Source organism: Tripterygium wilfordii, chromosome 20 (genome assembly GCF_013401445.1).
Source record: "Tripterygium wilfordii isolate XIE 37 chromosome 20, ASM1340144v1, whole genome shotgun sequence".
NCBI lineage: Eukaryota > Viridiplantae > Streptophyta > Magnoliopsida > Celastrales > Celastraceae > Tripterygium > Tripterygium wilfordii.
In genome coordinates this window covers 2,201,237-2,218,021 of record NC_052251.1, presented here as the reverse complement: position 1 = coordinate 2,218,021, position 16,785 = coordinate 2,201,237, and the positions used below count along the sequence as shown (strand labels likewise).

At 37.7% G+C, this 16,785-nt stretch overlaps 3 protein-coding genes and 1 pseudogene across 3 annotated transcripts; 1 reads left to right on the top strand and 3 right to left on the bottom strand.

The window, feature by feature from the left end:
- Nucleotides 1-800: 800 nt before the first annotated feature.
- On the top strand, nt 801-2,298 carry LOC119986510 (leucoanthocyanidin dioxygenase). The gene is made up of 2 exons (XM_038831094.1): nt 801-1,408; nt 1,575-2,298. Exons 1-2 carry the CDS (start codon nt 903-905, stop codon nt 2,140-2,142), a joined length of 1,074 nt encoding a protein of 357 aa, XP_038687022.1. The 5' UTR covers nt 801-902; the 3' UTR covers nt 2,143-2,298.
- A 331-nt stretch (nt 2,299-2,629) lies between these two features.
- LOC119987266 lies at nt 2,630-4,156 on the bottom strand (annotated as a pseudogene).
- A 1,923-nt stretch (nt 4,157-6,079) lies between these two features.
- Nucleotides 6,080-10,477, bottom strand: LOC119986809. Its single transcript, XM_038831506.1, has 9 exons — nt 9,953-10,477; nt 9,671-9,817; nt 9,319-9,528; nt 8,867-9,214; nt 8,252-8,806; nt 8,102-8,169; nt 7,618-7,992; nt 7,397-7,534; nt 6,080-6,263 (listed from the first exon to the last, which is right to left on the bottom strand). Exons 1-9 carry the CDS (start codon nt 10,475-10,477, stop codon nt 6,080-6,082), a joined length of 2,550 nt encoding a protein of 849 aa, XP_038687434.1.
- A 3,824-nt stretch (nt 10,478-14,301) lies between these two features.
- Nucleotides 14,302-15,736, bottom strand: LOC119987401 (glyoxylate/hydroxypyruvate reductase HPR3-like). Its single transcript, XM_038832302.1, has 2 exons — nt 15,240-15,736; nt 14,302-14,851 (listed from the first exon to the last, which is right to left on the bottom strand). The coding sequence occupies exons 1-2, from the start codon at nt 15,708-15,710 to the stop codon at nt 14,327-14,329; spliced, it is 996 nt and encodes a 331-aa protein (XP_038688230.1). The 5' UTR covers nt 15,711-15,736; the 3' UTR covers nt 14,302-14,326.
- Nucleotides 15,737-16,785: the final 1,049 nt, after the last annotated feature.

Sequence of the window (16,785 nt, the reverse complement as noted above, 5' to 3'; positions counted from 1 at the left end):
TGACAACCTTAATGATGATCATAGATATTTCAATAATGAAAAGCATTTTTCAACACCCCAACTCTTGTAGAACTTTCTGTGTGCTAGTAGCTCCTCATCAACCACAAACAATGCACATGCATGCAGCTCTGAATTAGCTGCAACGTGCGTATCTGCCATTTTGTTTGTTGGCTCTCCAACCTTCATTTGGCGAAGACTTTCTAGCATATCTATTCCCATATTTTCCTGTTTCTGTGGAAGTTAGTGCTCTACCTATGCAAATACTCACTAAGACTTTTAAGTGAAAAGTAACTAATTACGAAGAGTAAACGCAAATTTAGAGACTTCATGTGTTTCGGGGCGTAAAAGAATCGCGCTAAAAGTAGGGAGTTTTAATTCTAAATAGACATAGCTCTTTCTAAGTGGTTTACATTGAACTTCAGTCCAACTAATAACATGTAGTTTGTGCGTGCCTAACCCGGCTCGAGTTTGGATTTAATGGACTGTGCAAAAAGCACGCATGCTGAGTCGTTCTCGGTTATTAAAAAAAGGTGTTTCAGTTATCATTTCGTGATAAGAGAACAGTCATTCTGGGACTGTTGGCAATAGTAGGTCTTGTGCTTCAACTTTCCAGTCAACGCATCTCCCATGTTATACCAAATCGACTTTGACCTAGTTCGTCTGGTAACACGTGAACAAACAACCACCCAACTCTCTATTTCTTTCTTTTCCTCTACCACAACTAGAAGTCATAAACATTACATAAGCGTTCTTATCAAGGCCGATAATTCGTCCTATAAAAACCCAGGAAAACACTAGCATTGTAGTAAACGATTGAGACTGCCACACCAATACACAAACAAAAAACAGAAAACACTCATCATTACAAGCAAAGAAATTCAAAGAGAGACAAAGCTATAAGAATGGTGACTTCTGAAGTGACTCCAAGAGTTGAGAGTTTGGCAACCAGTGGGATTCAAGCGATCCCAAAAGAGTACATTAGGCCACAAGATGAGCTAACAAGCATTGGTAATATTTTTGAGGAAGAGAAGAAACATGAAGGACCTCAAATCCCAACAATCGATTTGAAGGAGATGGACTCTGAGGACAAAGTGGTTCGGGAGAAATGTCGAGAGGCATTGAAGAAAGCTTCTGTGGAGTGGGGGGTTATGCACCTTGTTAACCATGGCATCTCCGAAGAGCTCATGGAGCGTGTCAAGGTAGCTGGAAAGGCCTTCTTTGATCAACCTATTGAAGAGAAAGAGAAGTATGCCAATGACCAGGCTTCAGGGAAGATTCAAGGATATGGTAGCAAGCTTGCTAACAATGCTAGCGGGCAACTCGAGTGGGAGGACTACTTCTTCCACCTCATATTTCCCGAGGACAAGCGCAACTTGTCGATATGGCCTAAGACACCAAGTGACTACATGTAAGTTAGACTGATTCAGTACATAATTTGTTGAGTTCTTGATTGTTTGAACATCAATTTTGATTAAATGTTCAAGTTATGACCTTCTATGTGTTAATTAGTTTTTGTTACTAGTTTTTCACTGAATAATTCTCAAAAAAAAAAAATCTGTACATTTGAATTGCAGTAAGGCTACTAGTGAGTATGCAAAGGAATTGAGAGGCCTAGCAACCAAAATTCTGTCAGTTTTATCACTGGGTTTGGGATTGGAAGAAGGAAGGCTAGAGAAAGAAGTTGGAGGGTTGGAGGAGCTTCTTCTTCAAATGAAAATCAACTACTACCCCAAGTGCCCTCAACCAGAACTAGCTTTGGGTGTTGAAGCTCACACTGATGTAAGTGCACTCACTTTCATACTCCACAACATGGTCCCTGGTCTGCAACTCTTTTATGAAGGCAAGTGGGTGACTGCTAAATGTGTCCCCAACTCCATTATCATGCACATTGGTGACACCATTGAAATCTTGAGCAATGGCAAGTATAAGAGCATTCTTCACAGGGGACTTGTTAACAAAGAGAGAGTTAGGATTTCGTGGGCTGTTTTCTGTGAACCACCTAAAGAGAAGATCATACTCCAGCCATTGCCAGAGGTTGTGTCTGAGACAGAGCCAGCACTGTACCCACCTCGCACTTTTGCTCAGCATATTCATCACAAGCTATTCAAGAAAACCCAGGAGGCTCTCTCCAAAAAAGCCTAGATTTGGCCAAGCTTGATTAGTATATGTTGAATGTTCTTGTTGTGGCAGGTGTTGTTGAATTTGATATTGTGTATGTAAGTTTCGTAATTGAAGCTAATGTCGTGGCATCTACGTACTTGCTCTTTGAATAATAATTATTCTGCTTCTCTTTTATAATTTTAAGTTTTCTATTATTACTTTGCTTCTCTTTTGTAATTTTAAGTTTTTTTTTTTGTTTGTTTATTCCTATCTTGTCGCGAACGGCTAGTACACTATACAAAGTTCACACCTTTTTAGTCATTATTTGACAGAAATTTCCACAAGGAAGATTATGATCATGTGCTTATCAGTAACACTAGAGCAAAAAGTGAGTTCAGCCTGATATTTGCTGCTAATTTCAGCATATAACTACATCACATGCCGCTTAACAATAACAGAATATACTTGTGTATACTCAAGGTTAAATTCATTAATATCAGAGAAAAGGAGACGAAGTTCATACGCAAAATTAGCCTCAAGAGGCATAGGAGAAAACAGCCAAACATTTGCATTATCAGCCAAACAATTATTAAACACAGTTTTTACAAACCAGATCAATCGTTAAAAATTCAGAAGCAACCAAAAACTGTGTCAATTCATGGCAGTACACGAGAACAAATTGCAAAATCTTTGGTCCTTGTCTTAGTATAAAATAAAAAAAACATTGATTTTCAATGAGTTTTGCAATTTGATGAAACAATTACAGTGAAAGAAGCAATTATGCTCACCTCATTCAATGTTGACAAGTGAGCGCAAAGGTTTACTTGAAAAGAAAGCCTTCAGGTTGTATGCGACTCCTCCAATGCATCAAAATATTCAGGGGTGGCAATGGCGACGTGAGGAGAGAGCACATAATTATGCAAATAACTCTTTCGGCTCAACAGGTTCATGCTGATAAACATCAGATCCAGCATCACCAATCTCCCCTTGCATCATCAACTGCACCAGCTCCTTCTCATCAACAAGTGTCCCACGTCCAATGTTGATTATTTATCAATGTTTTCCCAATGCTGTCATGACATCGCAGTTGATTATGTGGCGAGTTTCATCTGTAAGTGTACAGCAAAGGGTTCTATGTTGGCTGCGAGGTCAATGGCATTAGAATAATACTTAAATATAACAGCAGGTTTCTTCTTCCTCGATGTGTATGCAATGCTTCAGCCAAAGGCCATAAGCCTCTTGCCAACTTCAGAGCCAATATTACCAAGCCCCAAAATCCCAATTCGCTTCCCCCTAACTGCAATCATATGTTTCATATCATTGACTCGGGGTGGACTATTTTGCTCGTTTATCCAGTCATGCCAGTTATACATAATTTGCATGTTCGCTATATCAAAGAATGAGCCAAAAGACAACTAAGATGCAGTAAATCCCCATAACCCTGTTGTCAAAAGATGAGATATGCATTTGAAACCAATGCCCAAGTCATTCCTACTCACATTGTCATGTTATGTCTATTGTCAAAATACACAGTAGTTTGTGACAAGAAAAACTTGTCCTTTCTCCTTTGGAGTCTTTCATTATATATGACTTTACAATGATGATTCTTAGAAATCAATTAGCTAATTTACAGGGCTATAATCAGCCTAATAAATAGCTGATTTACAGGGCTGGAATCTGCTTAATAAGGAAGGTATATATTCTCCATGATCTACCTAATAATTGTATATAATTACACAGCTAATATACATAACAATCAACCCTACTTTATTGTCATCAATATCCCTAAATCAATGCCATTAACATCTATAACATTCAAGGCTACATCAAGATGATGTCAAAGATCTCAGCGAGAACCAAAACCAAATCAGAAAAAAAAATTACAACAAAACTTGTTTATAATTAGGATCTTCAAGCAGTGGAACTGTCAGAATATAAAACAATTCTCTGTCAAAGTAATAGACATATATATTGATGTAGAAAACTTGACAAAATAATGGGAAAGTCAACAATCAACCACTTAACAGGAACACACAGCAAGACACATATCACCAGAGGATATTGTTGGAGAGTGTGCACTAAAGTCAATCATATGATGATTCTTTAGCACATTATATTATCATGGATATTTTATTAATAAAGTTATTTTTTGGTTATTGCAATTATTTATATCTGTGTAGTATGAATTATTGTAATAATGTCCCTAGAATATAATGTATATTCTTAAATGTCCTTAGCCAAATATTATTGTTAACAGGGACGACAATAATATGTAGAGGCTAATATGTGCTTGATTAATATATGATATTAAGTCAACACGTAGGTACATAAATTGGAGAATTTATGTACTGGATCGACCCACCATGAAATCATTACATGGATCGTGTTATGGATGTCATAAATAATTTCATAGTGATGATGGTGTTATGTAGTCCTTCGACCTGAGATCACCATTGTTCCCGACATAAGAAATTGTTCATTTTGACACTATCAAACGTTGCCCTTAACAAGGTGGCTATAAAGGTGGTGATCAGGTGTATAATAAATTATGTAGAGGGATGTGAGTGATCAAGATGGAATTTGTCCTTCTCATAACACGAGATTGATATCTAAGGCCTCTTGATTGAATAGAGCTGATAAATGCATGGCCATGCTCAAATGAGTTGATATAATGATATCAATGTCATTTGTTTCGATTAGCTTATTCGGGAATCAGGAAACATTGATTGAGCTATACGAGGGTGACATATCCATGTCTCGTGTTCAATCTAGATATCGAGGATAAAAGGAATTTACAACACGGTAACATTAGTCGCGGTAGAGGTTGAGTCGAAACATTGACTTTCTCGTAATTTGGGTAGCAGTGATATGTTGCTAGACATCACTCACTGCTTGTAATTCTAAAATAGGATTTTATAATTACTACCAACATTACGGGAACCTACAGGGTCGCACACTAAGAATGGTAAACAATACGGAACGTAAAATTCATGAGATGAATTTCATATTTAACGTGAGCATTTTTCGGTCCTAGTTGGACTAGGATATTTTGACTTTGGTATTAATAAATTTCTAGAAACCAAGATAAGTATTTGAGTAGGACTCAAACATTTTTTGGAATTCTATTTTATCTTATTTTCTTTATATATATAAAAAGATATATATAATACATATATATATAGTACGTTGTATATATATATATATATAAAAAACCACAAAAGTGTTGAACGTGTATATATATATATGTTTACAAAGAGATAGAATTCGAGGGTGAATGGTCATCCATTCTTAATTATTATTATATATAATAATTTTGTTATTAAAAGAATAAGTTTTTGTGAAAACATAGAAGTCATACGTGAGTTTTTCTGAGAAAAGGCTGAGAGTCTTTCGAAAGGTGTTCACCTATTTTGCTCACTAAACTGATTCAAGGTGTTGAATCGGATTTGAAGACGGCGGGTTCGTTTCGGTCTAGCAACCGCAGGGCTCGTGAGTTTCGTTCGTGGACGTGAGACGTACACGAAGATTGCATCGTTCGTGTGGATACCGTAGAGGCACGATCAGAAAGTTCGTGCTCGTTGTATGCTTCGACAGTACGAAAGGCGCGCTACAAGGGTAACTATTCTAAACCCATAATCGAATGTAGTTTTTAAACAGATCCTCGGATTAGGAATCGAAAATTTTTATTATTCCGCTGCGTGATCGTTGTTCGATTCCTTTCAGATATAACTGCTGATCCACATTACAGAAGGCCACTAACATGATATAAAACCAATGCTGTAAGGAACTATATTCAGAAAAGCTACTCTGTGCTTCAATTCGCTTCACAATGAAATTGTATACGACAATCGAATTGTCACTAAACTCTAAACTCAGTAAAATCACTGTAATCTCAAAATCATAACTTAGCAGAATCACTAAATTAACAATGCAAACCTCAAACTATATATATAAAAGATAAACTCAAAACACCACACCTTCACAGGCCAGAGGCCCAGAACCCGGTGCGAACATACCGGTCACCAGCAGACACTCTCCTCAAGACATAAATCAAGAGGTCGATCGCATAGTCGGGGACGTGTTTGGCCAATGCGACGCCGGAGTTGTTGATGGCTATGCCACAGCGGCGGTTCTCAGAGAGATCAACATGGTCAATTCCAACCCTGGAGCACACGATGAGTTCGGGGAATTTTGTAAAAATGAACTTCTCAAAAAGTCAAACCAGAGAAATGACCCATTTTTATATAAACCGCAAAAATGACCTACCTTGTATTTTTTTTGACCCAAATACCCCTAATGTTGAAATATCTTTTTTTCCACTCACAATATCAGAATACACATAACCCTCCTAACGGCTATTTCTCATCATCTTATCTGCCCTTGATCGGCTATTTCTCATCATCTTATTTGTTCTATAGAGCTCGAAAAAGCCAGATCCAGATCGGGTTCGGGTTTTGAGTTATTTGTGATCTTCGTTATCGCAAGTCTGAAGAGAGGTTCGTTGGTGAACATTTCATATCACTTTTGACAGGTGAGTACATCTATATTCCGAGTAATTTTGTTCCATATGTTTCTCAAGTGCATATGAAGTTCTGAACGAACTCATTATCTACTCATAGCATCTGTGTAGTCAAGCATATTGAGTTTGTAGTCGAACAAATATATATGTAGTCGAGCATTTGTGTTTTTATGGTCGAGCATTTATGTTTTCATGGTCGAGCAAAGTTGTATTATGGTCGAACATTTTTGTTTTTATGGTCGAGCAAAGTTATTTATGGTCGAGCATTTGCGTTTTTTGGTCGAGCAAAGTTGTTTATGGTCGAGCGAAGTTGTTTATGGTCGAGCGAGCATTTAAGTTTTTATGGTCGAGCAAATTATTATACTTTTTTTTTGTTGTTTTTATGGTTGAGCAAAGTTGTTTATGGTCGAGCAAATGCTTGACTAAAGAAAACAAATGTTTGACTAAGAAAATACATGCTCGACTAAAGAACATGAATGCTCAACTAAAGAAAACAGATGATCGACTATAGAAAACAAATGCTCGACTAAAGATCATAGATGCTTGACTACAGAACATATAAGCTCGACTACTTTAAAAAATGATCGACTAAAGAAAACAAATGCTCGACTAAGACAATACATGCTCGACTACAGAACATACATGCTCGACTAAGTAAATATAAGCTCGACTACATTAAAATCAAACTTTTTCATATACTATTCACAAAAACTGGCAAAATATACATGCTCGACTGACAAAAAAAGTTGCTCGACCATGAATATAAAGCATATTTACATTAAAAATTCTCCACCCCATGCCTCCATAGTGAACTTTTTCCTGTAGAATACCATGTCCTCTTGAGTTATCAGACTAACTGGCATGCTTGCAGTTAATACTTCAATGAACTTGATGGTGAACATGCCACAATCTCCTCTGTTATAAAAAAATATGTTAATGTCCTAACTAACTCATGTAACATGGACTACAATTACACACAGAATTTGAACTTAACTTACACATTATTTTGCTGAGGGCAGGACGATACCCTTTTAAGTTTCCAGGGAGAGAGATTTTCATCATTTAACGCAGCTGCTCTTAATATGTATGGCATCATCAACTTCAAGGGCTGCATTAATTCATTAAATTTTGGAATTTTTGTGCAGCTTGTAAGCAAGTCATAATCGTTAATCTGTCTTTCCCCCAAGATCATCTCTACAACCACCCAATGTGCATTGTTGAAGTTGGCAGGGAAGTAAACGTAGTCTACGTTAGACCAAGACACAGATTTCACTGGACTTTCTCCTATTACATTGTCCAAAATCAGATTATCATTGTCCCAAGAACAATCCTTGCTTTCATTGAAAAGTATGAAAGCTTGCGTAACCCGGACCCTGTTCAGTTTGTAATAGGTTAAAGTAGCTATTGATATACTTTACAAAAGTTATGGTCTAACTAGTTGGAAATATACTTACAAAGAAAAAACTGTCGAGCACTGCAGACTTCTTCTTAAAAACTTCAGGGTTATTGGCAATCCTTCTACGAATATGGTACATTGCCACATAAAGGTGCTACATAAAGATTATGAATATGTTAAAGAAATTTTCATCATATATCTTTTCAAAATAAAAATCTTCAGTACATAATAATTACCTTGTCCGATAACCAGGTTTCTGGTCTGATGGCATCCACAAACCAATTCTTGTCTACTTGACATGGCTCCCAACTTATCAACTTACTTTCAAGTGTATTGTCTTTCATGAAAGCAAGTAAATCGCGTGCCCATTCCTTTGGATACGCTCGCTTCAACTGTAATATTGGAGCGTCTGTCAATGGATTAACTGTCTCATTTTCCACCATAAGTTTCCTCCTCTTGAAGCTGGGGGAGGTAAATGGTGTTTTCGTTTGTGGTCCAGGCCTCTTCGCACGCTTATTCTTATTTCTGGTATACTTGCGTGTCCCACCTGGTGTAGCTGTGGGAAACTGAGACTCTCTAATCTCCTCCACTCCTTCAGAGTCCTTGTTTATCTTCTCTGGTGTAAACCGATGCTTTGAAAGCTCTAATAGTTCATCCACAGCTTCCAGCTCCATACTTGGCAACTCCGCATCATTTCTTCCAACTACGGCCTCCTCATTCTCATCCTTTTCCTTCTTCTCCTCATTCTCCTTTATTTGAACTCCAGCTTCTTCCTTCTCCACCTCCTCCTCCTCCTCATTCTCTTTTACTTGAACTCCAACTTCTTCCTTCTCCACCTTCTCCTCCTCCACCTCCTCCTGCTCCGGCTCCTTCTCCTCATTCTCTTTTACTTGAACTACATCATCCTCCTTCTCCTCATTTTCCACCTTTTCCTCATTTTCCTCCACCTTATCCTCCTCCTCCTTCGCATCATTCTCCTTATTCTCCAACCCCTTGTTTTGAGGTTCAATCTCATCACTTAGAACCTCATCATCCACCTCCATGTTAGTTCCTATTCTAAATTCCACTAGTGTCTTCATATTACCCTCCACAGATTGGAAAAATGCATCAAAATAAGTTGTAACCTCATTCCTCAACAACCTATTTATTTTTTTCTGCTCAATCAACACCTTCTCTATCCCAAGTAACTTCTCAATAACCTGCACAACGAAAAAAAAATGTGAACAAATGAATTAATCTAAGAACAAAACAAAGAATTAATGTCCGACCACAAAAAAAAATCAAAAACAAAGAATAAACTTACTCTTCCCATTGGATCATCCTCTCGCTCAATCTCAGGGTTGTGGCGATTATTGTCCTCATCTCCAAACAAATTCTCAAAAGCATCCACCGCAACATTGCTCTCATCCGCTACATTACTCTTCTTCTTTGAGCTCTTTTTCTTTGTCTTGGAGCTCCCCACAACATTGGTCGTCTCCTTTAACTTGGGGCTTCCAATACTACTCAAATATTCCTACCCTAACTCTAAATTAGTAGGGACAAGCGTATCATGCACTTCTAGCTGTAACAAATAAGCATGGAAAACATTAATATATATATATATATATATATATATATATATATATATCATGCAATATATACCATGCAATATATACCTTTCTCATATCAAAAATATTGGAGACAATAGCATTAGATTCTGGAGTGGCAGTGCTGCTCCAGTTCAATATTCGGGGAAACCGGTTTTCTTCCCTCACGTTTGCGTAAGACATACCGATGCGCGGCACCGCTTCATAAAGCCATATCTGCAAACAACATTATTTTTTAGAGATATATTCACAACAAACAAAGCATAAACTCATTTCAAAATAATTTAAGTACTACCTGAAGTACTAGCGGGAATCCATACATGCTGTACTTTTCCATCTTTGTAGACCTACCATGACAGATGCAAGAGACTTTGCGGTACGTGCATAGCTCATAGATCCCCATGGATACTTATTAAACACATTAACATTATCAACCAATTGCAACCACTGGATATCTATATTCCTACTACGCTCCCTAGGCAGTAAAACAGACTCCAAAAAATATACCAGATCTAGCTTCAACACATCTTCTTCCTTTCCAGGTTCAGGATCACAACTCATGAAAACTTCATCTAACTTATTTCTACCAATGCTCTTATTTCCACCAAAATACAAGTCCCTAATCCTATGCACAGAAGTGTCAATCAAGCTAGACAGGGGAGGGACATCACCACATAACAAACCAGTGATAAGAGCAAATTCAGCAACAGAAAATGTTGCCCTCTTTCCAGCAAATTTGAACCTGAATAATATCACACCAGATTCTTTTTTAGCAGAGGTTACAACTTGTCGTAGTAGAGCTTGATGTACCAACTGGCCAGAGAAATTCATGTGCCCCACATCCAGAAACATGCCAAAGCATGTTCTCCTAAACATCTCCAGTTGATCCTCACTAAGCTTCCTTTTGATTTTGCTTATGGATTCAGATATATTTGAAAAAACACTAACTTTACCTGGGCAATGATTTTTCATTTCAATCATGTAATCCATTTCTTTGAAAAATTGTCTATCTGAAAAAGAAACACAATAACCAAATTAATATTGACTTCAATCATAATACTCGACCAAAAAAACACATTTGCTCGACCACAAAAATAAAAATGCTCGACCACAGTTTCATAAAAATGCTCGACCACATAAAATTAACAACATCAAATGCTCGACTACAACAACAATGCTCGACTACAACAATTATGCTATGCTCGACTAATGCTCGACCTACACAACAATTATGCTCGACTACAACAATTATGCTATGCTCGACTACAAAGTTAAGAATACTGGAACACACATAATGCCCGACCTAAATAAAACTGCTCGACTAATGCTCGACCCACACAATAATTATGCTCGACTACAAAATTAAGAATACTGGAACACACATAATGTCTGACCACCTGCACCCAAGCACCACCAAAAACCCAAGACTTCACCCACAATGTCACCCAATTAAACAGAGTTTCACCAAAAACCCAAGCCGGCCACAGGTATGTACCAAAATGCAAAATTTTTCGTGTAATACCAAATTAAAATCGAGTATATGTTAGGCAGAAAACTAAGTCAGTAAGATACTAACCTCAGAGGGGGGAAAATCTCTTATCTGTTGCTGAAAACTGATGATCGGAAGTTGTACGGTAATCGTCGAGCAGCCCGTCGAGCAAAAGGAGTTTGAAAGAAGTGGGTTTTCGTGGGAAGGGGAAAAGCCAAATGGTGGGTTATGTTTTCTAAGGACAATTTGGTCTTTACAATATGAAACTAGGTCATTTTTACGGTTTATAAAAAAATGGGTCATTTCTCTGGTTTGACTTTTTGAGAAGGTCATTTTTACAAATTTCCCATGAGTTCGAGGAAATGGGAGAGAGAGGAGTTTGACTGATATAAATAATTTTAATAAAAAATTTATAAATATAATATTATAATACTTTATTTCAATAGTTTTTCCGCTAACGTCAGTATTTACTTCACCAAACACCTCACAACATATTTTACAGCCTTTAAACTCAGTTTTTTTTCACAACTTTTCCGTTAGTATTGAAAATCAATCTTTTCGCTCTATCAAACGAACCCTGTGCCTGAACGGGCAGTCATAGTATGTAGGGCAGTACAACGATACCATCGAATGGAATGACAATCACCTTATATGTAAGGACCGATCTATCCATTTGGACGTAGATTCGAATCTCATCCCCTCCCCAAATCCCTTATTGGAAAAATAAATAAATAAATACCATCGGATGGATCCATTTCACCCTCCGATGACAAATTTTATCATGAAAATCAGTGTGTTCCCTAATTAAATCTCTAATTTACGTAACTTTTAAGAAATGTTGGAAAATCGAAGTCCAAGTATATCAACTGATGTGTCTGCTATCAATCATGGGTTCACAATTTTTTCTCTTAGACCGTTGCCAATAATTCTTAATACTAAAAAAATACATCAATTGTTTGAGAGGAGTTGAACATTGTTAAAATAATAAAGAAATGATTACATACCAATGGACGCAACAACTGTCTTACAAATTCTTTTCAATTTCATTTAACTTCTCTTTGACACAATCCTTCACAAGATTGTACGTGTGTTTCTTTTTGTGCACAACCCTTCAGCAAAATGTGTGTTTCTTTTTGAACACAATCCTTCACCAAAATGTGTGTTATTCTCTATAAATAAGTCATTCTAAGAGATTCAATCATCATCTAAAAAACTCTTAAAACTTGGATTCTATCCTTACAAATAGGGATCGGCATCGGGCCGGGCTTGCCCAGCCTGACTTTTTTGGGCCCGGGCCCGGTTTAGATCTTCGGGCCTCGGGCCGGGCCAAACTGAGAATATAAGGCCTAGGCCCGGGCTCAGGCGTGCGACTTTTTTGGGCCCGGGTCCGGTTTAGATCTTCGGGCCTCGGGCCGGGCCAAACTGAGAATATGAGGCCTAGGCCCGGCCCGGGCTCGGGCTTCGGGCTCCCACGCCCCGTCACTATTCATCATCTTTGAAAATTATAAAATTAAATTCCTCTTTGAAAATTATAAAATTAAATTGTTCGAACTTGAGACTTTTAGATAGGAGAGTAATGAACTGACCAACAAGCTAAAGCTACTTTCATGTTGTATTTGCCAACTAATTAAATTATTATCTTTACATGCCACCTGTTATATTTTTAACACAATTAAATAATTTTAGTTTTACTTAATGAGTATTGATTTTAAATTTTATATTGTACACATCTATAGTTTTAAATAGTTTAATTTTATACTTATTTTATAAAATCTTAGGGTCTTAAGATTTTATCAACATTTATGAGTAGATGGTCATATTATGGCTTTAGGGTTAGTGCTTAGGTTTAGGGTTTAGGATTTAAGATCTTTAGGGTTTAGGGCCTTTAGGGTTTAGGAGTTTAGGGTCTTTAGGGTTTTGGGGTTAAGAATTTAGGGCCTTTAAGGTTTTGGAGAATAAATCCGCGCGGGGCGGGTCGGGGACAAATTGTCATCCTTGCTTACAATTGATTAATGCCATAATTGTACTTTAATTTTTATACAATTGAACAATATTTTATAGAGGGTGAAATATATACGTATTATGTGTATATATATATACACATACATTGCAATAATATATATACACACATATATTATATATATTATATATATATATATATATTACATATATATATATGTATGTATATATATATACAAATACACAGACAGTGTGCACTGTCTGTGTATGTGTGTGTGTATATATATATATATATGTAAATATATACAGATTATTTACATATAAAAATAAATAATTTCGAGCTTGGGTCAGGCTCGAGCCGGGCCAAAATTGGTCCGAGGTATCTGGCTTCGGGCAGGGCCCGGCCCCAAAAATGGAGCCCAGGCCCGCCCAAGGGGTCGGGCCGGGTTGCATCGACCCGGTCTACTTTCGGGCCGGGTCTAGGCCCGCGGGCTAAATGGTGAGCCCTACTTACAAAATAGAATTCAAAGCACTAGTTAAAGTTATGTTTGTCTTGGTCATTCTTGATTGTTCTTCCTTTGTGGATAAGGCCAAACATCAAACGTTAAATACGTGGTGTTTCATTGTATCTTGGAAGTGTATTTATTGTTATCCTGTGCACACCAATTGGTGGAGGGAAATAACACTTTAAGGAAAGCGTTTATCCGCGCTTTAAAGCAACATTTGCATTACCGAATTCTCAACAAATATTTGCTTATAAACCACATTGGTTTGTGTATACCAATGCAGTGTGAGATGTTAGTCTTGACACAACAAATGTGTCAGATGCCGATGCATAAACAAATATCCGAAGAAAATAAATTAACTCCATGTGGACAATTACCTAAATGTTTCATAAGATCCAAATCTAATAAATCAGTTAACTTCAAGTTGTCATACATTAACTTATTAGTGTATTTTGGTAAGATCCAAATCTAATAAACTTTGTAGGTGGATTTGGAGTGGATCAATTACCTCAAATTATGATATATTGTTCTTCACTAAACAAAACACAAAACGAGGATGAGGCATTGCATATTTTTCACTCATTTCTAGAGTGAATTTTGAACGCTTCTAATCAATTAATTGTTTTCTTGAACTTTAATGAATTTGTTTTTTAAAAAAAAATTATTAAAGAGGAAAACGTTTTGTTCATAGCTAAGAGCTTCAAAAATTATTAAAGTAAAAGGACAAGTTAAAGCCAGAAAATCAATTGCAAATGAAGACTGCTTGCCCCTTCATTCATTTGGGAAAGGCGATACCAGAGGTTTGTTTGAAAAGAATGCATTCAAGTTGGCTAAGACCGTATCATGCAATGCTTCAAATGATTCTGGGGTCAGGACAGAAGCATGAGGAGACAGCACCACGTTATCTAATTCACACAACTCTTTTGGCACATCAGGCTCATCCTCAAACACATCTAAACCAGCACCGCCAATCTCCCCACCAACCAAACTTCTCACCAGTTCCTTCTCATCGACAAGACCACCGCGTCCAACGTTAATCACCACCCCGTCCTTTCCCAATGCTTTCATTACGTCCGTGTTGATTATATGGTAAGTCTCATTTGTCAGTGAACAACAAAGAACCAGAACGTCGGAGTTAGCAGCAAGGTCGCGGACATTTGCATAGAAAGGGAATGGGACCGAAACCTTCTTCTTCCTTGAGTTGTAGGCAATGCTGCACCCAAATGCCAGTAGCCTTTTTGCAATTTCAGAACCAATATTTCCCAGTCCGATGATCCCAATACGTTTTCCTCCCAACTGAAACAAATAACATAAAGCTGATGTATATTTCTCAAAACGAGAAAGGATTACTAAATCAATCGAAAATGATAAAGATCCCAACAGTTTGTATCGCTGTTGAATTCGAAGCACAAGATTCAAGTGAATTCGTGAGTTCTATGTCCCACATGATGCACATAAAATCTTACATGTATGCATTTGGAATAACTAAGATATCAGTTGTTGAGATATTTATCATAACTATAAATCAATTGATGATTGCATATATATATATATATTCTACCTAAAAAAGTGAAAAGTTTCGTCTGCAACAGTTTGAATTGATAGAAAGAAGAACTGATCCAAATTAATCAACATACGAAAATGAAGTTCAAATTCAAGAGAAAAGTAAAGAAAATAATCAAACCTTAGAACCTAGAGCAATATGTCCACACTTAGGCCACAACCCAGAGCGAACATACCGATCACCGGAGGATACTCGGCGGAGAACGTCAATCAGCAAGGCGATAGCACAGTCAGCGACATCCTCTGAGAAGGCTGTGCCAGCGTTCGTGACGGCGATCCCTCTTCGGCGACACTCTGGGAGGTCAATGTGTTCAACTCCAGCGCTAGAGCCCACCACAAGCTCGAGGGAAGGTAGAAGCCCCAGAACGTCAGACTTGAGAGGCGTGTGGCCCACGCAGACAAGCGCACGCACTTTCTGAGCCTCGCGGGAGAGGTATGAGTGAACGGATTCCTCCGGCGAGTTATGGGGGTCGAGCAAACGGTAGTGTTCCCGCAGACTAGTACAAAAGAACAAGTTGAATGCGGGAAAGCGGTGGATTAGAATGGTGAACGGTTCTTGTTCTTGATGGCCTCCTTTTTGTTTGCCGACCATTGATGAGAATTTCTGGTTTTCTTGCCGACACTCTTGGAGCAATTTTATATCCTAGGTACTTGTCTCATTTCAAATACATCATTTTTTAAATTTTTTTTTAATTTATATAAATATCCTTGTATACAATGACATATTAACCCTTAAACTTAAAATAAATTATTTTTACATATTTTATTAGGGACTACTAAGTTTACACCAGAAATTTTTTTTTTAAAAAAAAAAGTTAATTTACTTTTTACGAAGAATTGTGGAGGAAATATCAAGCAGGGACTAATTGCCGAAGAGTCAGGGCCACATGTGCTTCGTGACCACGAAATCTGCCAAATTCACAAAATATGCAAACCAGAATTGAAGATAAATACATCAAAAGCTTCCAATCATCTCTTGTGATTGGATAAAAACCAGAATTGCAATAAATACATCAATAACGATTAACGAAGGTGTCATGTCTACTTCCAATCATCACCAGCATAAACTGCTTGATCCCTGTTGTAAATCCACACCCCCATACACACCAACAATATTATCCGCTTTGGGTTGTCCGGCTCCCGTGGATACATCGGGCCCGCACGGCTTTGTTTCTCCTTAGGCCCAAGCAAGTGGGCTAGGCCCAACCCACTCAAGCCTAGGAAAAGGCCTTGATAGTGGTAAGAGGTGGGTTTAGCCTTATAAACAAGGCATGAGTGCCCACATCTTTAGATGTGGGACTTTTACACTCCCCCGCACTTGTGGGCTGGGTTTTGTCAGACCCAACAAGTGGAGTAGAGGTCATGTCCAACAGGAACGAATTGCTCCGATACCATGTTGTAAATCCACACCCCCATAGATAGTGGTAAGAGGTGGGCTTAGCCTTATAAACAAGGCATGAGTGCCCACATCTTTAGATGTTGGACTTTTACAATCCCCAAGCTCTTCTTCAATTCGAAGTAACTGTAAGAAACTTTAAACCATTAGCTTCGTATCTTCCACTGAACTTCAACACAAATAGCCTTGCTCGAGTTTGTGATAACTTATGCAGTAAATGTGGTTGGATTCAATTCCTAGAATGACCACCCTTCAAAAAAAAATCTTTCTA